Here is a 26,703-nt window from a genome sequence, read left to right on the forward strand (position 1 = left end):
CAGCTTTTTCATCTGTTTTCCTATAAATGTAACAAGGATTCACAAAATCAGATTCATGCTGCACCGAAGGAGGCTTTAAACTAGCAAATGAAACCATAAACTCATTAGGAAAATGTTGACTGTGGCAACAACTCAAATGAAATTTCTTCTCATAGACTTCTATACAATATGACTCCTTTTTGCAACCAGGGCACATAGACTGCAGGGTTAAAACTGTTTTGCATTGACTTCACTTTTCAGAACAAGAGGCTTCTTCCATCTTTTGCATGTGGTTTGTAGTTTTTGTCAATGAAAACCATTTTATCATAGTCTTTGTCACTTACCTTTTGGTCTACGTTTTGCACTTCCAATATTCAGGAATTTCTCTCAATATTTTGAGGCTATAGCTGATGCCATTTTTGTGTACCTTACTACATGGTTCTAGATACTGTTCTCATCTTCACAACACACATCACCATATTTGGATCACCACGCCTATCGTGTAATGGAAAAATCAGTAAAATGCATAGGATGCATGAATGACAGCAAAATGTATCAGATGATAACATTTTAAAGAAAATATAAACTTGTCCAACTAAACCATTGTATTGGTAAAAATCTAAATACACGTCAGAGGGAGAATGCACCACAGATGACGATGTTTGAATCCCAAATCTAATGCACAGACAAATTTGATGAGCACTGAAATTATATTTTGCAACTCAAGTTGTGAATTTACCAAAACATAACCTGCTGATAGCTATAGCAGATCACCTCACTGACCTTTACCACATATATGCTAATGTAGATTTCATATTTTTATTTTTTAATAATCCGTATCACTTCATGTATTCACCTGTAAGCAGTTTGAACAGGGAAAAGCCATATAATTCACAGATGTTTGATAAACGTGACCAGTCAAAATTTTGGACACAACTTCTCATTCATTGTTTTTTATTTGTTTTATTTTCTACATTGTAGATTAATGCTGAAGAGCAACACTTTTTTGTTTACAACATAATTCCATGTGTATTCTTTTATAGTTTTGATGTCTTCAGTATTAATCTGCAATGTATAAAATAATTAAATAAAAACCATTGAATGAGAAGGTGTGTCCAAACTTTTGACTGGTAGTGTATGACATAACCAACGCTCTATTTATTGAAAAGTGCTTCTAGCTTTTATTACTGTTTCTAAGTTTTTTAGGGTTACAATTTTCTGAAGTCAGTAATGCACAAGAAAAGTTGATCAAACGTATGTAAAATGAAATATGACGCTTCACAGATGCAGTGTTATCACAGCCGTACTTGTCTTCAAAAAATGGAGGCGGGAGTGATTTTGGTTGTTATTAAATCAGGAACAGCTTCGCAGATTACAAGAAATCTGCATTGTTTCAAAAACAAAACAGCGCTTACATAAAATGAGTCACATCTGATCTGCGGATCTATAATAATATGTTATTGTTGGAAATTAATAACAACAGTGAGTCATTTGTTTGTTGCATCGTCATTTTTCATTCAGCTGCTTTTGTTCCTTTTGTGCTGTTGCTGCTTTTTCGCTCATTTCGAGGGCTGCCTCAAACTTCCAGCCTTACTCTGGGTCACGCTCAGCAGCTGAATTGCAACTCTGAAGCTTTTGTGGTGGAAAATCTGCTGCTCTGCTCAAGGACACTTTGGTGAAATAGATACTTGACAGAGGGACTTGAGTCCAGGTTGTCCATCTGAAAGAACTGCTTTGTACAAAAAAATAAAATACAAGATGTTCTGTTGTGTTTTGCTGCAGAAATGTGCTGTTTTCTTCTTAATTGTGCTGACAGAATTATGGAAATATTTAGAAGTGGTATTGAAAGGTGCAGCTTAGAGCTCTATAAACTGGACAACAAGAGTACATGACACCAGACCGAAACCAATTACACCTCCTCTTGCAGAGATTAAAAGGACGGATATCACATCTTTCATAATGATGACGAGGCGGCTTATGTTTCCATGTAAAACACAGACTCCCTCAGTAACCAAAACAGCATGACTCATGCAGCTTGGGAGAGACAGATAGTGTGACAGAATAGGGCTGGAGGCTGTCTTTAATATTGGATGTGTGGCTGAAGCGGCCTAATGGCTTAACACTGGTCTGTTTGGGACAAGATATAGCCCGCTATCTGTGTGAGTGTGTGTGGGTGTCTGTGTGAGTGTGTTCGTGCTTGTCCGTCCAAGTGTTTGACTCAGAATGTAACCAGTTCTTGAAATTTGCATATTTGTTTACAGTCATGGCTTGAACTTTTAACCTATCGCCCAAAAAAGTCAAAAGGAGAGGCAACAGAATTTGGGGGGATTAACGGCTTGATTAGAGTCTTTCTTCTCTGAAATGTCACAAGAAAATAAAAATGACATGAAAAGAGAAATGTAATTAGCAGCATGCGATAAGATGTCATGATTCTGCCCATCTTGCACACAATATCCACATCTCTCAGACCTTTAAACAGACACAGAATGTGGACCCCAGGGTGATAGCAGTGTGTTCTTGGGACCTCAGAATGGAAACTATTGACACACACACATCCCTACAAAGACATATTTTTTTTCTTCAACCTTTCTGAGTGCATGTAATGTGTGGCACAATGCATTATACACACTGTGACCCTGCTTAGATCTCCCTCTGCTCTGCTGTTGGAATATCATTATCAGAGACAGACAGACAGAAAAGCAAAGCGACAGAGAGGATGAAAGATATGGGGGTTTGTAATTCTCTAACAGTGTTTGTTCTGTGCTGCACTCTCGCTCGCTCTCTTTTCTATGTGTGCGTTAAAACCCAACACATATACTTTGACCCTGAGCTAATATCCATTTCCTTCATCAATCCCTTCTCTCCTCATTTTATCTCGTTATATGTTGTATAATTACCCTATAGGGCATTAGGGTTTGGCTTAAACACCCTTATCCCCCTTTTATCCCTGCTCCTCTACACACATGCACGCCATCAGCCTCCATTTACATGCTTGAATTCATGGTGGATCAAACATCAAACAAGCTGCTGCTGCTGCTGCTGCTGCTGCTGCTGCTGCTGCTGCTGCTGCTGCTGCTGCTGCTGCTGCTGCTGCTGCTGCTGCTGCTGCTGCTGCTGCTGCTGCTGCTTTCTTAGTAAGTGTGTCAGGGTTCATGTGTGAAAGAGGGAGTGAGATTGACCTTGTGTATGTATGTGACAGATGTGAGGCGGTGTAGAGGGGGCGACAGAGAGGATAAGATAAAGAGAGCTCAGTGCTCAGCGATGAGGGGGCCTATGTGAGAATAAGAGTGTTAGATGAAGACTGCAGCCTCTATGAGCAAGTCTGTGTGAAAGAAGGATGGTTTAATGTGCGTGCGAGAGCAATAAAATGACTTGTAGTATCCTCAAGGTGAAGCCAAGCAGCAAGTTATGAAATTATGCATGATTAAATCATTACGGCTCCGGCTTTCTCTGCCGTCTGTCGTTCTCAAAGCTTTTTAAAACATCTTTCTTCAATCAATAAGCCATATGTTAGGATCGATGTCCCAGCTTCACCCTTAGTGAACTTATCCCGCGACATGTTCTTGGTGGATCATTGTCTTAACACCAAGCACAGTGTGACTGCGCTTGCAATACAACAGTAATAAAAGAAGTAACCTGAAGTGGATAGAAACAGATCCACGTCTAAAACTTTATGTCCGGAGAGCATAGACACAAAACTCAAGTCCCTATCTGATCACTGATTTACATCCTAAAGATTCATATTTATGTATCAGAGTCACATAAGTCACAAGTTTGTTTGTTTTTTTTCCATTACAGTAATCCCTTTCTGCCTTCAAATGGCTTAGATGCAACTTGTTACAAGAACAATACTTGTCTGAAAAAGAACAGTACTTGTTTGGACCTGATTCTAAAGTAGAACAATGATACAGAAAGCTCCACCTATTGGATGTTTTTTCCTTAGATTTGCTACAAATGAAACCGCAGAAGTCTGAATCTCTGTTTTTGAGGCTGTCATTGGTACACTGAAGCCTTAGGGTGGAAATGCTCGACCCTGGTGTTGTCTGCATTATTTGCTCATGATAATATCTCCTAACATATAAAGCCACTATATGGAGATGTTAGCAAAGTTAAAAAAAAAAAAAATTAAGGGGCCTTTAATAAGAACATTCAGTATACACTACTGTTCAAAGGCTTGGAGTCATTTAGAAATGTCCTTTTTTTTTTTTTTTTTAAAAAAGCATTTTTTTCAATGAAGAGAACATGAAATTAATCAGAAACACAGTCTAGACATTGTTAATGTGGTAAATGACTATTGTAGCTGGAAACAGCAGATTTTTAATGGAATATCTCCATAGGGGTACAGAGGAACATTTCCAGCAACCATCACTCCTGTGTTCTAATGCTACATTGTGTTAGCTAATGGTGTTGAAAGGCTCATTGATGATTAGAAAACCCTTGTGCAGTTATGTTAGCACATGAATAAAAGTGTGAGTTTTCATGGAAAACATGAAATTGTCTGGGTGACCCCAAACTTTTGAACAGTAGTGAAAAAATATACTCTAACAGTCAGACCATTCTCAAGTTATGAGACAGCACTGTGTAGAATAGTCTGACTGCACCTCATTATTATTCTGCTAAAGAGGGGGGAGAAAAGCTCTTTGTGGTCCTAATCCAGAATTTAGTGACAGTGCCACTGCAAAATAGTGTGGGGGAAACTGTTTTGGTGGAACATTTGCGCACAGGGAGGCAAACACTGTCATTAAAATGACAAATTCACCCCAAAAAAAAAAAACCCTAAGCAGGACTGCCTTACTGCACATCCTTTGCAAAACTTGCCAGTTTGGTTGGTTACTGCTTAAAGGTAGTTGTTGTTGCTTCCCACAGTGAAGAGGATAAATGACAGCTTATCCCCAAAGTCTCTGTCTAGGAAGTCAGACTGATCAAAACACCATAGGGACATTTTAACAAAATTTTCCAACCGAACAGCACATCACAGATGATTAGTTCAAGGACCATCAGAAAGTTCAAACTATGATGATTCTCTCAGTTTTTATTCTTCCTGGTTCTGATAAATGGTTCCATTTTGACCATTTTGTAAAGACAACTTCTCTTTCAATCTCATCTGTGAGTTTTGGGGTTCAGAGGGTTAATGCATTTACATAACATGTGAAACCCCCTTTTCATTTAAAGGTAGGTGTTCTCATTTGCCAAGCCATCACTGTACAGATTAAAAGAACACATACGCACAAACACACACAGACACACACACACACACACACACACACACAGACACACACACACACACACACACACACAGCCTTTAGCAGTTGCATTAGGCCTCTGTTTTTCAGACTAAAAGGTTCAGAAAGTGGATCAAAAACAACCCCCGCATATCCTACTCTTCTATCTCTGTGATGCGACAGGGCCTGTGTGTAAGTGTAGGAAAAGTCTTCAGCTCTTTTGTGTCGTCTTCATTTAATACATCTTTGGCAGTGTCTTTTCAATTCCATCTTTTATTATATCTTCCTTGGGTAGTTTTAGGCAAGTTAGTACATGCTGTCTACTCCCACCTAAATTAAATATATGCTGTTCTCTCTAATTACCCATTTAAAAGGCTCAGTTAATTGTCAAATTAATCTTTGACATTGGTTTTGGTCACTGAAGTGCTTCTTTAGCAGAACACTGAGTCTCCAGCAGCTAAAGGTCTGTTCTGTAGCCGACTCTGACATCAGTGTTCAGAGGAGGAAATGGATAATAGAGAGTATCCTGCAATGATTTTCTTTGTGTTTATGTCTCAGACATGTAAGACCTTGATTTTAAGCTCCACTGGGATTTCATTTCTCTCACTCTCTTTATATTTTGACTTTTCCAGAGAAATCTTATTATGCTTCCCACATATTACTGACTCACACTCTGATTTTTCACGCTGTTGCCCGTCAGACACCGTCTGCTCCACTACCTTTACATGAAGACAACAGCTCAGTTCAGCTTTTCTTTTATAGTGTAACCCGCAAGTTTAAGTTAAGTCTGGCCTGTGTGTGTGTGTAGGTCTTAAGTCTTCAGGTGTTATGACTTGTACTTGCTAAATGCACATTAAATACACATTTAGGACAACAGCTTTACACATTCTGACTAATTGTCTTGTTTAACTGCTGGTTAAACATCCAGCTTCCAGCTTGTGTGATGTTTGTCGAAATAAGAAAAAAAACAGTAATTGTAATTGTCTTTGTTTTCAGTTTTGTAAGTTGGAGTCATGGACTCCTACACAAAGAATACTTAAAACTCGTTTTTTAGGAAAAAAAATGCTCTTTTCTTTTCCCACAACATCTATCTCTTGCACATGTGCCTCAAGATCACAAAGATATTTGACCAGAGACCATCTTACTGCAACCCCTGTCTCCAAACATTGTGTTACTATACGACTGAGCTTGAGTCTCAGTCGTGTCATATTCGAAGAAACACACTTTCTCCTTGTATGGTAACAGTATGATGTGGTAAGAGATGTTCCTACTTTCAAGGTGCCACAAGGTTGAAAAGGCAGTGGTAGCATACTGTAACTCTGACTTTGACCCAAGAAACTGGGGATTGTGTCTCATGTGGGACCATTTAGTCGTGTTGTTCACCTTTATTTTCACTCTGTTTGGTAAGGCACTATAGCTACAAGGTTAGGTTTACAAGAACATCATGGTTTGGGTTCAAATGCAACATTGCACAACATATTTGAAGCTTGTCTTCCATTTGCTGGGTTATGTGGTTGATGTGTGCAACCCAATCTAATGTATGATTGGTCGGTTGAAGAGGGACTGCACAGTGGATCAGTGGTTGGCACTGCCACCTCACAGCTAGAAGATCCCCGGTTTGCGTCCAGGCCTGGGCGTTTGCATGTTCTCCCTGTCCATGTGTGGGTTTTCTCCGGCTTCCTCCCACAGTCCAAAAACTTGCTGAGGTTAATTGGTAACTCTAAGTTGCCCATAGGTTTGAATGTGAATGTGCTTGTTTGTCTCTATATGTAACCCTGAGATTGAGTGGTCACCTGTCCAAAGTGTCCCCTGCCTTCACCATAAGTCAGCTGGGACAGACTCCAGCCCCCCTGTGACTCTAATGAGGATTAAGTGGTGTATAGGTAATGGATGGATGTCTGAAGAGGAGCAACTGTTAGAAAGCAATAAATAAGAAAAGAGAATTAGCTTAGTTATATAGGAATGTGATTTTTGGGAGACAGGGCTCCTTATGATTGACTTCTTTGACTTTCTTTGAAATTACAGTTTAATCCAACTGATTATTTACAATTAAAAGGCAAATGAATTAGTTTAAACAGTTTAATTTTTTTTTAAAAAACGAACTGATTATTACTTCCATCAGGTTATATTTTCACTGCCATGTGTTTTCCTGTCTTTAAGTAAGTTTATAGAAAAACTGCCAGGTTGTATTTCATGGAATTTGACAGAAAAGAGAAGCAGAGAAAGAACCAAAGAAATTTTGGTGCAAATCTGTATCACTTTCTTCATATTTGACCATGCATTGGCCTTGGTGAGGTTCTACAACAGTAGTTGGCTTCTATTATCATATTTGGCTGCTGGATTTTATTGGCATATCTAATGCTTTATCTGTCATTTGATATGAAGAGATTATTAATCCATATCGGCTGTGTGACTAAAGGGAAAGGAGATTATAATTCTTCCTCCTCTCTTGGTGGAATTTGTCATCATACAGCAGTTAGTGCATAAAAAGGTTGATTTGGTCATTAAAGATTCTACTACTATGCCTTTAATACCATCACAGAGCCAGTACAGGTGCTAATATGGGAAATATGTAATTTGCATAAGAGCCACAGCTGTCGTTTTTCCATTTGAAGAAAATGCTGTAAAATGTGATTCACATCTCTTGATTTTTAAATTGGCTTAAAGTGTAACAGACATCATTGCTGTATACAGTGATTTTTTAAAATGCACCTGTTATTGTTGTTTTACAATGAAAAAAGAAGAGACAACCGTTTTTGGGGAAAATGTCAGAAACACTGGGTTTGCTCTCAGCTGGCTGGAGGGGGGTTCAACGTCAGTGTCCATTCAGACTGACAGCGGACTGCAGGCTGAGCTGCAGCAGGGGAAAGAAAAGAAGAAAAAAACTAACTTACTGTAGCTGACAAGCTGTGAGCAGACTGTTTGTTCAACTGCAGAGTGCAAATCACAGACTTATTTGACCAAAGTGCCATTTGCAGGTGCATTTCCATAACCTTAAATGTGCTGCAGCTAATTAGCTCGCCAGCCTACAAACTGACATCAGCAGTGAACTTCTCTCCAGTGAATGTTTGCCTGGTGACTTCAACAAGTTTAAGTGCAGGTGTTGGATAAGAAGGCTTTAGCAAGAGAGGTAATGTGGGTTGTTGTTCGAGGTCTGATTTTTTACTCCGCCAAGGAACGCGGCGGAGTTTTATAACAATCGGTGTACGTTTGTCCTTCTGTTTGTCTGTCTGTCTGTTAGCAGCATTATTCAAAAATGGATTAACGGATTTGGATTAAATTTTCAGGGAAAGTCAGGAATGACACAAGGACCGAGTGATTAGATTTTGGCAGTGATGCGGTTTATAGTCTGGATCCACAGATTTGTTAAAGATTTCTGTATCATTGTGAGATAGCGGCACGGCATCACTGTAACTATGACAACAAGTAAACACTACATCAGCTGCCTGCTGATGATCACATGATTGCGATCCTACTACAGATCTATCACTGAGGGCTTATCCGTCGGAAATGAAACAAGGAAAAATAAATAAAACTGGGAGTATTTTGACAAGGAAATTTTTGTCCTTAAGGTACTTGGTGAACATGTTTTATTTAATCTGACACTGTCCAAAAATAATAATATGTCAGAATCAATGTTGTTGTTAATCCCCCCCCCCCCCCCCCCCAGAAAATGAAGGAGTATTTGGAAGATATGATCTGGGCTGATGTTGTAAAAAATACTCAGTGACTATGGAAAATAGCATAAATATGTATTTTTATTGTAGTTTTCTGACAAGGATATTTTTGTCCTTAAGGTCCTCAGTGTGATTTTTTTAAAAAGGATTTTATCTGACACCATCGGACACACTTTGTTGCCAATCACTGACATATCCCAGACTGTAATCATAAAAATAAAATACAAAAATAAAAATCCTCTTAGCAGTCCTTATATGAAAACTTAAAAAAAATAAATAAATAAAAGAGCAGTGGCATCATGTAAACAAAGTAGCATTTAAAGGGTTGAAGTCCTGAAAATGAATCAGTATTTGGTAGATATCGAGACTGATGTTGGTATAAAAAAAAAAATGTACTTGGTGAAAGTGGAAAAAAAATATTCATCTGTGTTGTTTTCAGGGTGGACATTTTTGTCTTTAAAGGCCTTGGTGTAACTTTTTAAAAGAGAAGTTGAATCCATTCATTTTTCCACTTGGTTCCAGTTTTGACAGAATTCAGCAGCTACAGTGCGACATTTCATTAAAGCAGATATGATGCAGTGCATGCAATAAATGAATAAAAAAAACATGTCCCTGAATGTCATCTGGACTTTAAATTATCTGTTGTGTCATTTAGTCTTCAACTAAGAGCGGCTGAAGAGAGAAAGAACTCACTTCATTGTTATAAAGTAAACAGAAAGAAAATGAATCAGTGCTTTTTAACAGCTTCAGTGCATTGTTAAGAGAATTGTTATTTTCATTAAACAGTGGGAACAAAGCATTGCATTTGTATAAAAAGCAAATGCTCATTAACTCTTTTAGCTATTTGATTACATGAAAGTGGAGTACTTTAGTTTCACCACGCAGTAAAGTTTTTGACAACATTTTTAGAGAAACAGGCAAAGCAGGTGCAACCGCTAATCATTCTAATGGCCCCGTTCCAATTAGGTGTTCAGCAGTGGTCTGGTGCTGAGTGTGGAGGCTTATTGGGACACTCCATAGAATTTAGCAGTCATTAGTGCTATTAGATGCACCTGTGTGCTTCCTATTGTGACAGATGTGTCAAAATGTTTGCCGGGAGGAAGGTCTATTGTTTGTTTTTGTGAGATTTATGGCTTTGACTTTACCACAACAAACACGTGCTGAAGAAATTACAGCCTTGATTCAAACATTCCCTAAGATGCACACTTGTTTTTATTTGAAATCATTCCTTAGTTATGTAATGATCAGCTTTGGTTTGTCTGTTCGCAACATTACTCAAAAATTGAATAACAGATTTGGAGGGAATTTTGAGGGAAGGTCAGAAGTGAAACCAGAACCAAGTGATTAGATTTTGGCAGTGATGCGGCTTATAGTCTGGATCCACGGACTTGTTAAAGATTTCTGTATCATTGTGAGATAGCGACATGGTGTCACTGGAACTTTGACAACAAGTGAACGCTACGTCCAGGGGCGGATCTACTGGGGTGGCATAGGGTGGCAACTGCCATCCCTAGAAGATGCCTTGCCACCCCGCCTGCCACCCCAGTTCTGAACGATCTAATTCAAAAATGTATATATGAAAGGTTGTGGCCGGCCGTAAAGAGCGAAAGTCCAGGAAAGACGAATAACGAGTGAAACTCCGATGTCCGAGTGCTTTGGAATGCACCATGTAGACGTAACGTACTGTACAGTCTATGCTGCTACAGATAGGAGGCGACACGACCCCCCTGAGGGGCTGATCTTAGACCTCACTCATGTGGATGACAGCTGGACTTCGGTGTGACAGTAAGACACTAGTTAGACTGGGTTAGACTACATGCTAATATAACTGTTCACAATGTATTAAATGCTAATAGTGTCTAAATTCACATAAAGTGTTTTCTTGCAAGACGAGCCACGGTTTCCAGTGAGCCTGGGCCTTGCTAATTTTTACTTCTGTAGCTAGCTAATGTTAGATAACAGCCACAGAAGGATGGTGGGGGATGTCTGTGGAAATTTTTCTTCTTCTTTTTTTTTGATAAAAAAAGTCAAAAGAAATCACATATTTACTCAGACTTTACATGATATTAAAGTGTAACTAAACCCCCAGTCACACCAGGTTTTCATGCACTGTTTGAAAACTACATCCTGCTTGTTTAATGCTGTTTTTTGTAATTTTGGTGTCAAGGTCATAATAACACCAACATTGATGTGTTTCTTAGTACAGTCATATCATTTAGTTTACAGCTGAAAAAACGTTTACATGTAAAGTACCTCTTTAAAGGTTTAACTTGTACACATCTGATTGTATCATAGTTAATAATGAAAATTATCAAAGGAAAAACCATAGTTCAGTCAGTATGATTCTTGTAGGAGACAGTAAACAATGAAGAGGAAGGGAACCACCAGCAGCTTTTCCCAGCCTAAAAGAAGAGAGGAGGAAGAGCATCCCAGAGAGGAGATGGAGGAGGAAGAGTTCAGAGAGAGAAATGAAGGCATGCAGACCTCAGACAGTGAAAGGTAAATCAGAGACTATCTCTAGTCCAGCTGGTCCACATGTTATGAATATTACTTTAGTATAATATATCTGAGTCAGAGGTGCACCTGTTGCAATAATTACCTTTTTGGACAAATTATTATCTGATGTAGTTAGTCTTTTAATTTTAAGATGATAAGTAGATCCTTAATTCTTGAGAATATCCAAATATTGGAATTATAGAATTATTATAAGAAATGTCTCAAATAAAGAGCATAAAAAAATAAAACCACAAATCTAAGACAATAAATAAAATGATCTGGACTCTGACTCTGTTCTAGATGAATTGATAATGTAATCATTGTGGCAGGCCGAACATAAGCAGAGATCACACAAATGCAGATTTCCCAACACAGTGCATAAGAGAGACATTGTCTAGTCTTAATCTAATTTGTTGCTAAATTTAAGAAACATTTTTAACATATCTAGCATTTGGTTTCTTCAAAGTGTATAAGGTTGACTTTATTCCAGTTTAAACCTTTCCCTCTTTCTGCTAGACATATTAAATCACATATTGTGATTGACAGCTAATAAGAACAACTCGTGTTTAGGATTAACTGACAAATAAAAATGATATTTACTTATTTAACATACTTATTTCAGCAGTATTTATGTCAATTTGATAACGCCTGCTGGTTGGTTTCATCCAAATCCATCATTCCATTTTTGAGTAACGTTGCTAACAGACAGACAGACAAACCAATGCCAATCATCACATGACTCTGCCAAGGCTCCTATATATATATATATATATATATATATATATATATATATATATATATATATATATATATATATATATATATATATATATATATATGCCACCCCCTAAAATGTATCTGCCACCCCTTTGCTACCCTATTAATTTTTCTCTAGATCTGCCCCTGGCTACGTCAGCTGCCTGATCCGTCAGAAATCACTTTGCAGCCTTGGTAGAGTACTGTGCTCTCTGCTTTCCTTGTTATACAATTGGTGACTTTTCTAACCTTATCTTAAGTTTAAAAACAATGTGATAAATACAAACGGTGACAGGGAGGATGACTTGAAATACAGCAGAGATGCGTAATTCCCAGCAGTGGCATTCGTCATCTTAATTTTTTGGCTTTGTTCTCATTGTTTTCTCATCACATTTTTTTATTTTAAATCTTCAAAAACAAGTCTACAAGTGGCTCGCCTATCAATGCCATCCAAGCTTCTGTCATTAGCTGTCCAACTGTTCATGTGAATTTAAACTCAGGCTGACTGAAGTTTGAGTTTCCCTTTCTTGTCCTATATAAGGAAAAAAAACAATGAAGTGACTGCAGGCATGACTAATCTTCTTCGATCTTTCCCTCTTTCACTGTGTGTGTGCGACATGCATACACTACAGTCTGCACACAGAAAGCACGAAAAAGATGTGTGATTTCACATGGTTGACTCAAAGGCTGTGAATGTGTCTTTGTGTCAGTGCCTCTGCAGCCTTTGTATTCATGGCCTGTGGTTGAATCTTTTTTAGTTCCAGTATTTTGATTTTAATCAGCTGAAAAATAGATGTTTTTGAACCCCTGCCGAACCCGTGTTTGAGATCAATGTTAATATTTTTTTCTGCTGTTCTTGCTGTCACTGTTGTAATAAAGTGCTTTTTTTCTCTGTTTGTGCAGCATATTGACCCACACTCAGCTATGTTTGCAGGGGTTGCCTTGATTGTCTTTTTTCTTTTCATTTCTGGCTTGTAAAGACTGATAAAAGCAGACATTTTAGCATTCATTCAAAGTCTGATCAGGTGTTGGTTCAGTGGAGGAAACAGTGACTCCTACACAGGGTTGTTTTTGTTGTTCTTCTCTCTAAATTCAGCAGATAAATCTGAAATAAAAGCACCATCTGACTCCTGATCCTCAAATCTGAATGCATTAGCCTGAGTAGCTAATGTTGGGGAGCAATCTTTTGTATGTTTTTAGCACAGTGGTTGTGTCATGTTTAAAGACAGTAGGTACATACTGTTCCACTTCATTGGCCTCACTTATTATTGTACATTTTTAGCACGAAGCCTACATGTAGTTTAACCCAGTGGTTCCCAACATGCTGGTTAGGACACGCTAATGGCTCATGACACATTGAGCTGAGGTCACAATGTAATTTCTGTAAGTGAAGTATAATTTTTAAGCAGCCATAGTTGTTACAAAAGATGATAAACCTGCTGCTCCAAGTGATACATGTCTATGTAGATTATCTGTCATTCAGGTCATGGTATTCCAAACTTCACGTCAAAAGATTATTGAAACCTACAGTGTGTACATGGAGAATACTTTGACTGATGGGCTGCACAGTGCCTCGGTGGTTAGCACTGTTGCCTCACAGCTAGAAGATCCCTGGTTTGTGTCCCAGCCTGGGTCTGGGATCTTTCTGCATCGAGTTTGCATGTTCTCCCTGTGCATGTGTGGGTTTTCTCCTGGTTCTCCGGCTTCCTCCCACACTCCAAAAACATGCTCACGTTAATTGGTAACTCTAAATTGTCTGTAGGTGTGAATGTGAGTGTGATTGTTTGTCTGTATGTGTAGCCCTGTGATAGACTGGTCACCTGTCCAGGGTGTCTCCTGCCTTCACCCTACATCAGCTGGGATAGACTCTAGCCCCCCATGACCCTAAAGAGGATTAAGTGGTGTATAGATAATAGAAGAATGGATGGACTTTGATGGCTACTAATGTCATGGCTGCTAGGTTGCTGTGTTCTTTTGTGTTGTCATTTTGCCTGTGTTAATATCAGCCTGTTAGTTCATGTGTATGACCGTGTGCAACATTTGCATATTTCTACCACCTCTGGAGATAGTCAGAGTCTCTTGCAAAGTTAATTTGGAAGTCAGGAGCTGAAAAATTTCAGAACACCTGATTTAGCTGTCTCCACCAGAAAAATGGAGGCATTGTCTAGATGCTTAATAGATCCAAGATCTGTAAGACACCATCATGTTTTGTAATAACAGAGCACTGAAAGGGTTGAATTTAAAAAAATGTACTTCACTAGTCTGACTGAATACAATACTCCCTGCCTTCTCACACTACCCACTTTTAGCTGAAGCTGATTATGTTGTCAGCTAAAAGGAAAACAATCAATTCATGTAAAATGTTGCTAACACAATGACTTAAATTAACAGTGGGCTGAAAATCAACTTTGTGGCTGCTGAAAATGCAATGTTGCATCGACAGATTGCTTATGATGGAAAATATACATCCCTCTCTAACACCACTGAACATGGACTGTTGGCTGAGGACAGTATTTGAACTTGAATATTTAATTCATGGTGGAGAGGCTGTTCAGATCCTCTACAAACATTCCTGCCACAACAGAATGACACACACAAAACACTACTGGACACTATAGAAAATACTGGAAACCATTTTACACCCTCTCTCCCAGCCACTGTCAAAGTCTTGCAACACTACAAATGTGGCTTGATTCAGCCACCTGTAGAAGAAGCTTGTTTTATCTTTTTTTTTTTAACTGTGTATGTATTTGTTGTTTTGGTTTAAAACTTCACTGTGCTCTTCCTATAGCAAATTAGGGGACACAGCAGTTACTGAAACACAAAGTGCTCTATAGAAAGTCCAAATCTAAAGGACACCGTCAAGATATCGAGAAAGTTTAATACAGTTGAGCTCAGAGTTGCATGTTATGTCATGCACTGTTCAGTTGATATGACAATGTCACACTCGTCGCTTTTCCATGAGAAACGTTCCGACTTTAGAAGCGATTCCTACTTGTGAACCAGCACACATCTGACTAATCTGTAGCAGAACCTTTGGTTCACTATACAAATGATAAAAAATTTTCTGTTTTACTTTTTTTTTTTTTTTTTTTTTTTTTACAATGAATATAGGTCAGGGAAATCTGAGCTAGCTGGCAGACCTTGTATAGTTCAACTGCAATCTTTTAGCATCTTATTTCCAGTATTTACTCCAGTGCAACAGCAGTTTTGCCTGGAAGATATACTCACTGACGACATTGTCTCAGTTCATATTTCAGGATCTACTACGTTGTGATTTGCTATGGAACTGGCTTTTTTTTTTCCAGTTCTTAACCTCTTTCTTCTTATTTTTATTTTCTTTTGATAGAGACACATGGACTGGTTTAACTTTTGGTTCGCAAGCTAGGATTAAAGCGATTCTATGTTCCCAGAGGCTGCACAGTGGCTTGGTGGTTAGCACTTTCGCCTTGTGGCTAGAAGATCCCTGGTTCGCATCCCGGCCTTCCCAGGATCTTTCTGCATGGAGTTTGCATGTTCTCCCTGTGCATGCATGGGTTTTCTCTGGGTATTCCGGCTTCCTCCCACAGTCCAAAAGCATCCATCCATCCATTATCTACAATGCTTAATCCTCAATCAGGTCACGGGGCAGCTGGAGTTTATCCCAGCTGACTTAGGGTGAAGGCAGGGGACACCCTGGACAGATTGCCAGTTTATCGCAGGCCTACAAATACAGACAAATAATGACACTCATGTTCACAGCTACGGGCAATATAGAGTTACCAATTAACCTCAGAATGTTTTTGGACTGTTGGAGGAAGCCAGAGTACCTGTAGAAAACCCACACATGCACAGGGAGAACATATAAACTCCATGCAGAAAGATCTCAGGAATGTGGGGACATGAACTGGTAATCTTCTCGCTGTAAGGCGAAAGTGCTAACCACCAATCCACTGTGCAGCCCAATTCAAAAACATGTTCAGATGAATTGGTAACTCTAAATTGTCCATAGGTGTGAGTGTGGGAGTGATTATTTGTTGGTATATGTAGCTCTGTGATAGACTGGTGACCTGTCCAGGTGAACCTTCACCCTGTGTCAGCTGGGATAGACTCCAGCCCCCTGTGACTCTACTGAGGACTAGATGGTGTATAGATAATGTATGGATGGATATGTTTGCAGAAATTGCTGTTTCTCATTTGTCAAACACAAAATGTGTGACAGTGCTCAGATGACCATGGATCATTTTAAGTTTGATTTAGTGGCAGAGTTTCTTCAAAACTACTTGTAATTAGCTTGTGAGGATGACAGAAGGATGAGTTCAACACACTCAAATGTCAGTTGTCATAGAAATGTTGTTGCTTGCTTGTTGCTGACACGTTTTAATGAGAATCTGATCAACGCTGTGCATGATACGTCATCTCTCACACTTTATCCCCTCTCTGTCCTGTTTCCTCAAGGTGCCAGTGGAGACTAGAGAGATGAAGACTTTGTCCCTGCTCTTCCTCCTCCTCCTCCTCACCTCAGGAGCCTGTGATGACGTCAAGTACATCTCCAAGAGGAACTCAGGTAGGATGAAGAGCCTCGGTGTTTGCTGTCTCTAGATGCACTCTGTTCCGCTGAAAAGGAGCCTCGGAAGTTCCCAGGGTTTTTTTTTTTTTTTTTTTTTTTTTGAGCTTTCTGTCGACTTACTGATATTCCGTTTGTTTTTGTGTCTTTGTTTCACTGCCATTCTTTTTCATTGCAAACACTCTTCTGTCTTCTCTCAATAATGCTGCCTCTTGTCTGTTCTCATTCCACTCTTCCTCGCTCTCAAATATGTGCTCTCTCTCATTTTCCCGAGCAATTTCCTCTGCTCTTGTCCCTTCTGATGCACTGACGTCTCTTAACTCGATGCAGTGGATATGTACTTCTACTTTGCTCCAGCCCGTTCTTTCTTTTCTTCACAATCACCACCTCTGCCTTTCTCAGATAACACTCCTCTCCAATCTCTATCTGGGAGCTCAGATGGCTGTCTCTCCATTTCCATGCCTCTCCTCTTTCTGCTGAGGGGGTGTAATGATCAGCCCGTCTGACTGCTGCTGTCATTGTTGCTGCCGCTGTGCTCATTTGTGTACCAGCAGGCCAGCTGATGACAGATCTGCTGATGGTCTTTTATTCATAATCGATTTGTTGTGTCTCGCTGATCAGCTTGACAGAGAGAGTTTGATTGGGCTATGCGGCCTTGGTAATGCTTTGTGTGATACTGTATAGTGATTATGTGTGACATAGAGGTGAGCTTTACATTCCTTACTTGGTGTTGAGGTTTAATTTTTTATCCCGCCTTTGTGTTTGAATAGAATATCTGATGTGCAGCTTAACACGTAAAGGATCTGTAATTACAAATATTACCAGCAGCATCTGTAATTTTATTGTCACACACCCCTGCCAAGAAAGTGAAAGTGATAAAAACACAGAAAATTACTTAGCGATTTTTAGCAAACTCAGGTCATCTAATTATAACAATTCAGTTAAAATTGATTCCCCTATAATGTAATACCATCTCAGTGGTGCTTGCTTATAAGTGAAAGTGTTGGTCTTGGTGGTTTACTCGGGGGAATTTGAGGGCAACCATAACAATCCTTTAGGGATTCTTTGTAATTACACAAACTCAGCATCTCAGAATTACATTACAGAGCTTCATGTAGCTCCTGTGAGAAGTTAAAGCTTGTATCTTCTTCTGGCTGTGTATGATTGCATCCTACATGAGCACACTAATTAAAGAAAAACACACTTTTTTTCCAGTTTCACATCAGAATGGATGTTTTTTTTTCTTATGTTCTGAATAGGATCCAGTTGGGAAAAGGCAATTACACAAATTTCACTGTACAAATTAGAATTTAGCAGCATTTGAATCAGGATCTATTGATCCATCCATTATCTATACACCACTTAATCCTCATCAGGGTCGTGGGGGGGCTGGAGTCTATCCCAGTTGACTTAGGGTGAAGGCAGGGGACACCCTAGACAGGTCACCAGTCTGTCATCTGTCACAGGGCTACACATAGAGACAAACAATTACACTCATATTCACACCTACGGACAATTTAGAATCACCAATTAACATCAGCATGTCTTTGGACTGTGGGAGGAAGCTGGAGAAAACCCACACATGCACAGGGAGAACATGCAAACTCCATGCAGAAAGATCCCAGGAAAACTGGGATGTGAACCAGGGATCTTTTAGCTACAAGGCAAAAGTGCTAACCACTGAGCCACTGTGCAGCCTATCAGATTTTGGCAGTTTTTTTTTTTTTTAAACTGTTGTCACTCAGATCTAATTATCCACATTCCGGTGTGATGATTTTGAGAGTTTAATATATTTCTAAAATTCCAAAATATTCCTTTGAGAGCTGCACAGTGCCTCAGTGTTTTGCACTTTCGCCTTGCAGCTAGAAGATCCCTGGTTCACATCCCAGTTTTCCTGGGATCTTTCTGTCATATATATACATATAGACATATATATAGAGAGAGAAAAGTAGAAGGAGGAGGGGGTTCTCCAGTGGGGAGTGTATATTAGGAGAGTGCTCTTGCATTTCAGAGTTTCTCCTGCTGACCTGTGCATTCCTTCTCAGCCTATATGAAGCATTTTTACAAATATACAATTTAAGCCTTGATCACTCTCCCCTACGGAGGCACACATGAACATCTGCAGACACCATGGAAGCCTAGTTGTACCTTTTTGTCCCTTGGAGTCCACTCTGTTCCACATATGTGCAGTAGGTTGTATTTGCATATTCTGTACATGCATGCTACAGCAGAGCATGCTAACCAGCTGGTGCCCTTGTAGCGCAATTGCTGAGGTGAGGTGAGATGTACAGAAACCTCTTTTATAGTGGCGATCTGAAGGGTAAATACAATACTTTGATCGGACAAATTGGCAGCAAAGCGATGACTGTTGCTGCATCTAAATCTTCCAATGCATCCATGAATATAACGTTAAGCTTTAAAATGAATGCCAGACGGTGTTTTTTTTTTTATTTTACTTTTGTAAAGAAACAGACAAGCTTTTCCCCTCAGTTTGCACCCTCTGTGCTAAGCTAAGCTAAGCTAAGCTAACTAACTGCTGGCTCCACATCAACACATTTACTAGGCATGGAAGTGATAATAATCATCTCGTCTTCATAACTGACTTTCCCAAGATGTCAGGCTTTAATACCTAAAGATTGTTTGTGATCCACATGCAGCTTTTCTTCCTGTTATTTTTGGCACAGTGGTATAGTTTAAAAGCAAACGTGAGGAGAGAGATGCAACAAAGACTAAACTGAACCAGGGATGTTGCAGTTATGTGCCTTAGCCATTCTGTTACCAGAGTGCCTAGATCATGAATGTTTAATGTTAAAGAGAAACACTCCAAAAAGTTTTAGAGGCGAGTTTTTAGAGACTTTAATATTTCACAGAAGATGCAAAAAAAAAAAGCTGAAAAATAAGAAGAAAAAAATATTTTAGCGAATTTATGACAATCCATGTACTAGTGGGTGTAAGAGTGCTTGTAGGGAAATCCTGACCTCTGTTCACTTTCTCTGAAACGAGGTTAAGAGTCGGGGTCATCTACAGAACAGCAGCCCTGCAGCTGACAGAGATTCACTGATGAAGTTCAAGTCATCCATATCAAAATCTTCCAGGTTACGCAGATACTCACACAAAGCTGTTCCCATAAATATTATATTGTAAAACATCCATGCTGCACTAATATGGAATTATAATGGGATTAATCTGACAAACAGTCAAAAAACAAAACAAAACAAAAGAGAATTTGTTCTTTTGTGCTTGCTGAGGGTGAGACTGCAGTGTTCGCTGCACTCACTCTTCACTCAGTCTCAGCTTTTACCTTTCTCTCTCTGCACGTCTGCGTCTCTGGCTCTAGTGTGTGGCTGTGTGTGGGTGAGCTGGTGGGAGTTTCGGTTCGGTGTTTGGCGAGTGTGTGTGCGCGTACGCTCGCAGGCAAACCTGCATGTGTGAACGGCGCGCTTCTCGCCATATTGAACAGCGACTGCGTGTGTGTGGGAGCTGCACATATCCAGGTTTTAAGAGTACGTATGTGTGAACTTCCCGAGTGCGCTTCAGTGTATTCTCTGTGGATGTGTGCATGTGTGTGTGTGTGTGTGGGAGAGGTGTGCACAGAGCAATTATGTGATCAGAGCAGAGCCAAGCGGACATTTACGTGGGCGAGCTACAGTCGGCCAAAGATGGCCTGTTAGATCGTTTCTCTCTCGCTGCCTGTGTGTGTGTGCGTGTGTGTGTGTGTGTGTGTGTGTGTGTGTGTGTCTAGCTGGACACCGTGTGAATAGGAACTACCATTTCCTCGTGTCGCTCTCTCCCGCTGTGCTGCATTGCTTTGATGCAGCACCTGCCGCAGCTAAAGGGGACAAATTGTGATGAGACAGAGCAGAGAGCAGGGTGGTGGTATATGATCACTCACTTTGAAGTGTTTTTATATAGATCGAGACACACAAAATAAATATTAATTGTAGAAAGAGCACAGTGGCAGTTTGATAGTGTCTGATCCCTGAGGGGAAATCCTCACCCGTCTCCGTCACTTACTGTACATCATCACGTTCAGTCCTCGCTTTGACTACACTTGAGTAGAATTGATATTTGCTGACGAGGAGATTTTTCACACCGACAGTGTATTAACTGAACAGCACATGAGAGTTTGATGGGCATCTTTATGCCAGCTGAGAGTGCACAAACATGCTGGCAACCATCCAGCTTGGCAGCTCAGAACAGAAGCTGCATTATGAAGAATGCATATTAGAATGCATTGTAAACAAGTTACAGCATCAACCATACAGAAAGCGGCGGATACATTATGAAGCAATCTGAGCTGGGAGAGTGCCGTAATTCAAAAGTGAGGTCAGAGTGGAAACTAATGGAGTAATTATGTATACAAAGCAAACACCTACATACTGCAGGTCACTAGCGACCTTCCACTTAAGGAATAATGAAGCATGTGTTAAAATCATATATTTTACAACCTTTGCAGATTAAAAATAACAAATCCTGTGATATTTTTCAGCGCATTGTCCGTGTTTCCACTGTCTTACCCTGCACACAGCCAGCTGGAACTCCTCACACAGCGGCAACTACAGAACCCTAAATTAGTCAGCACAGTAATCCCTAATCAGAGTCACTTGCTCATGGTTATTGCAACATGGATATTCCACAAATCACACACGGCTCCACTGTTTTCAGTTCAAGCATGGATGAATAGATGAGGCGACTGCAGGGTTTTCTTTGGGAGAAAAAAAAGCAAGAGGTGTCACAACTTTCAGCCATAGCCACAGCAGCTGTGTGACAATGTTTTTAGATCTTCGGCCTAAAAACCATCTGTGACCGTTAATAGGAGCAGAAGTGACTATATGGCGTTGCATCATTAATCTTTTAATCTTTTAAGGCTGTTATTGGATGTATTTTGACCACTGAGAATACTTTTCATTACCTTGTTCATTAAGTCAGCAGTCTCAGGTACATATTTAGTTGCAGAACTCTTGTCGTTAAAGAAAATGCTGCTCTGAACTAAGCTTGTTACCAGATGCTATGACATCATGCATGTCTCAAAGGCCATTTCTTGCTTTTCACATCAGTGTTTCTGCAAGGATCTGTGTGACGTGAATATCGTCTTCCGCACAAGTCCATGTGGAACAGGAGCAACTCAGAGTCTGGAGCAGTCTATGTGCCAGAAAAAAATAATTCTTGTGAAACTATATGAAGAGATTCACTCCTTTAGAATTCATCTTTTAAAAAGTTGTAAATGAAATAGTTGCTGCCAAACTTGGGTGGCCCCCTGCTTTGTACATCCATCCATTATCTATACATCGCTTAATCCCCACTAGGGTCGCAGGGGGGTGGAGTCTGTCCCAGCTGACTTAGAATGAAGGCAGGGGACACCCTGGACAGGTCACCAGTCTATCACAGGGCTACATACAGAGATAAACAATCACACTCACATTCACACCTATGGAAAATTTAGAATCACCAATTAACTTGAGCATGTTTTTGGAGTGTGGGAGGAAGCTGGAGAAAACCCAAACATGCACAGGGAGAACATGCAAACTCCATGCAGAAAGATCCCAGGACCAGGCCGGGATATGAACAGAGGATCTTCTAACTGCAAGGCAACAGTGCTAACCACTGAGCCACTGTGCGGCCCTGCTTTGTACATAACTTCAATCAATGCTGCTCCAACACAGTGCTGGGAAGGTCTAAATTCCCCAGAAATGTCTGCTCTGCAAATCTCAGGAATAATCACTGATATGGTGGTACAGTCCAGACTGTAGCTAGCTGCTATATGCTGTAAAAAGTGCATGCTGAAGCCTGTCAGATAGCCACAAGACTGCTGTGCATTGTTTTTGTGTTCAATGTGAGGGACAATGCAACTGTAGCAGACCTATGCAAACATTTAGATACTTACATGTCCGCTGTTGGTTTTCACATTTCACCTCGATCAACACGTGGAGACAGAAAACTGGGACACGCATAAAACCATAAACCATGAAGCCAAATAAAAATCACAGCAATGCGCTCAATAATAATACTGTGTTTAGACTTTAAAATAAAAGTAATCATTATTTGACACCAGAACGTTGCTATAGACTGAGAATGAGGCATCAAGTGATTAACTGAGAAAAATAAATTAACTATGCAGGGTATTATAGAGTCTTGAGTCACTAATAATCCAAGGTATGCATTAAAGGTTTGTCATCAATCTTGTGTTTTCTCACACCTTTCACACTCTCAGAATGAAAATTATTCAGTGATAGAGACTCAGTGCATCTCACTTCATACTGTATTGTACATTCAGTATATAATTTGCTGTTATTTGTTCCAGCCCTTCAGTCCTGTCAGCGTCTGATCATTACAGTTCAATCTATTCTTACTTATCTGAGAGACTCTGCTGTGAAAATCGTGAAAAGCTTTGTTAGATGAGGCACTAACATGAAAGTGGTCAAACAGTTACAGTCTACTAAAAATGATGAATATTTTAGTTCTGATGTAGTGAAACCGAATGAGAAAATATCTTGTATACAGACCAACAAATGTGAAATTTGTATGATGTCAGCTACTTTTTTATTTAGTTATTTAATTCTTTATAAGATGATGACACATACAGAACTAATTAATAATAATCCAGAAGTCAGTCAAAACAACTCTTTTGTAACAAAACTTTCTTTTTTAATTTTTAAAATGCTTTTTTGTTGTATTGTTGGCTTTGTAGCCACAAAATAAGTACATTTAGCAGTTTTATACATTGGAAAGCTGAGTTAATATACATGTTTTTGTGCATTTGATATCCTGGCTACATTTCCAACTTCTTACCCTCAGTTTTTTTATTTACAATTATTTTCTATTTCCTGTTTTTACTCTCACGCTAAGTATTTTCTTTACATCCATCAAATCTTACCTGACCTGACTTAAGTGTCTTTTCTTTCTTTCTTTGTTTGTTTTCATGTGGACCTCTATTTACAAAATGCAACCCAGCAGACACAGTGAACTGTAAAGTAAAAGTCACAGTGCAGCTAATTGTGTTAGAGCTTCTACATTTACACACAGGCACAAGAGTTTCTTGCATTAGCTCATTTTACTGAAAGTGCTAATGAGCTCGACAGTTGCAACACAATCACGGCGGTGCTGGAAAGAATGCCTGGAAGTCTGCATATCCATACTCACACATTCACACATGCTGGCCACACTCAGGCAGAATCACACTCACTCTTTGCACACACTCTCCCTCTTGTGTGTGTGTCTGTATACACTCAGACACACGCAGCTGCAGCGGAACCGACAACACCACATTTACATGTACATACACACACACATATGGCTTCAGTGTGTTAGCTGTCTCTCTTTATGTTCTGTCTGTTGGTCAGCAGATCTTATTGGCTTTGTCCAGACAAAACCAATAAATGAACCAAGACGGTAAGCAGAGAGATAATATCGACTCTTATCTAGATGCCTACTGGTCTCACTGAACAAGAGAGGGAGGGAGAGACAAATTAACACAAAAAGAATGGTTCTCTGTATACATGTATAGGATACATCATCATCCTGTTTGAGGAGTTAGAAGTATTTCAGTGTGTTCATCCATCCATCCATCATCTATACACCTCTTAATCCTCATTAGGGTTATGGGGGGCTGGAGTCTATCCCACCTGACTTATATGTAACATAGAACAATTAACATTCACACCTATGGACAATTTTAGATTTACCAGTTAACCTCAGCATGTTTTTAGACTGTGGGAGGAAGTCAGAGAACCTGGAGAGAACCCACGCATGCACAGGGAGAACATGCAAACTCCATGCAGAACGATCCTAGGCCCAGGCCGGGACGCGAACCGGAGATCTTCTAGCTGTGAGGCAACAGTGCTAACCACCGAGCCACTCTGCAGCCACTCAATGTATTTATTCCAGTAAGAAATACACCAATAAACCACTACATTAAAACAATTTGCCCAATTTTGTGTGTTGCAAAAACAGCTCTGATCAGCAGAGCTCTGGACTCCACAGACCTCTGAAGTTGTCCCACAGTATAAGCACCAAGAAGTTGGCCTCAGAGCCTTCAGATCCTAAGATTTGCAACATGGAACCTCCATGGATTTGACTTGTGTTTCAAGCACATCCCACAGATGCTCAATGAGACTGAGATCTGTGGTATTTGAAGGGAAAATCATCCTGAACTCTTTTTCATCTTACTTAAACTATTCCGGAACAAGGTTTGCAATGTGGCAGGGAGCATCATCCTACTGAAAAATACCACTGCAGTCTACGAATATTACTGTCATGAAGGGATGTCTGTGGTCTGCAGCAATGTTTCAGTCACTCCTGCATATCAAAGCAACATCCACATGAATGTAGGAAACAAACTTTGCCAGTAGAACGCTGTCCAGAGCATCACATCGCCTCGACTGCCTCGCCTTATTGCTAAAATTAGCAGTGCTATTCTAACAAGATAATTAATGTTAGGGCTTTACAAATAAAATTTGATTGATTGATTGATTGATTGATTAATTGAATGTTATTCACTTCACTTCTCAGTTGTTTTAATGTTGTGGCTGCTCAGTGTATTGTGCTAAAAATCCTTTATATCATTAATTTTCCTTCTGTTACACTTTGTTTATCATTTTTGTTTTCTGAGCCTCTTCCTTCTGCCCTTTCTTCTTTATCTTAACAGCCTTGTGACTGGCCTTCCCATGATGCTGATTCAGATGTTTTGTCCCATATGTGTGCATCAGAGCGACTGAATGTCCTTTGATGTATGTATGTATGTGTGTGTGTTAGTCTCTATGTGTGTTTTCTGGCGTAGATAAAACCTGAGATCAGACAGCGATAAGATCTCAGTGTGATCTAATCGCAAATTAACGCCTTAGCATGCAAAGCAGAGTAAAGATAACAGACTCAGGTGTTTAGTGTGTGTGTTTATGTGACATGAGGAGGAAGAAGGATACTCTATTTCGTGTGTGATATATCTGCATTGTACGTAAGAAACAGAAGGGCAAAACACACACACACACAAACACACACACACACACACACACACACACACACACACACACACACACACACACACACACCGTCCCTCTATCTAACTGCACACTGCAGCTAATTTTGCATTAGAAAGCATGTGAAGTTGAGCAGATTTCCAACGTCTGATGCAAACAGAATTTTATACAGTAAAAAGTTGACGCACTGAGTTTTCACGCTTGGCTGTGATTGACTTTGCTGCACAATGAACACGAATGTCAGACTCTGTGAAACAGTGACTTCTCTTCAAAATCACTTTCCCAGAAAAACCTACATAAATTAAAAAAATAAGCTAAATAATACTATCACCGCTTTCTGATATGGTGCTATATATAAGTGGTTCATAAGCTGTAATGAATGGTTTTATTAATGGCATTTTTTTAAATAGTTCAACTGTATTTATAGATATAAACAATCATAGTTATATAATATATTATCATATAATAATTCTGAACAGCCAGAAAGTCCTCTTCCGGCATGCACTTTTGTTGTATTTGAAGTGAAATTTGAATGTAGAATGGAGACCTCTCCACTGGACTATTGGTCTACTTATGCTCTGGAAAACAGCTGCGCAGCATCTGTACCAAAACCCACGTATAAATGCTTTAACCCTTGAAGCCTGACAGATGCACTTTGTGTCCAAATTTAAATCTCTTCATCTCAGTAGAAGTGTTCTCAAAGTGTTTATTGCACTGAGGTTGAGCAAAATAAACCCAAAAAACAGCACAATGCTAGCTGCTTGTCTGTGCGATGAAATGTTGCAGACGATAACATATTTGGAATTTACATCAAATTGCATCCTACTTACAACTTGAATAAGGCTGCGTAAATATGTTAACGTCCTATCACAAGAACAAGAAACCCATCTTAACTACCAACACTTATACATGTAAAAACAAAAAACATAGACTTTTTCCATGATATGAAGGCTAATGCAAAAGAAAGAAAAACAAACTAAACTGGAGAGCTTGGACTGCTCTGGAAAAGAAACCATGATACAGAATAGATGTTTCATCCTCATGATGACCAAGAT

The 26,703-nt window shown here is 39.6% G+C and overlaps 1 protein-coding gene across 3 annotated transcripts in view; it reads left to right on the forward strand.

The window, feature by feature from the left end:
- The window catches only part of il1rapl2 (interleukin 1 receptor accessory protein-like 2), a 512,569-nt gene that overhangs the window by 67,702 nt on the left and 418,164 nt on the right, over nucleotides 1-26,703 (forward strand). For all 3 annotated transcript variants that reach the window (XM_055016810.1, XM_055016809.1, XM_055016811.1), the window contains exon 2: nucleotides 16,568-16,676. In XM_055016810.1, the coding sequence (XP_054872785.1) occupies nucleotides 16,589-16,676 (88 nt within the window). In that variant the 5' untranslated portion in view covers nucleotides 16,568-16,588. The remainder of the gene's footprint in view (nucleotides 1-16,567; nucleotides 16,677-26,703) is intronic.

This window comes from Amphiprion ocellaris, chromosome 13 (genome assembly GCF_022539595.1).
Source record: "Amphiprion ocellaris isolate individual 3 ecotype Okinawa chromosome 13, ASM2253959v1, whole genome shotgun sequence".
Classification (NCBI taxonomy): Eukaryota; Metazoa; Chordata; class Actinopteri; family Pomacentridae; genus Amphiprion; species Amphiprion ocellaris.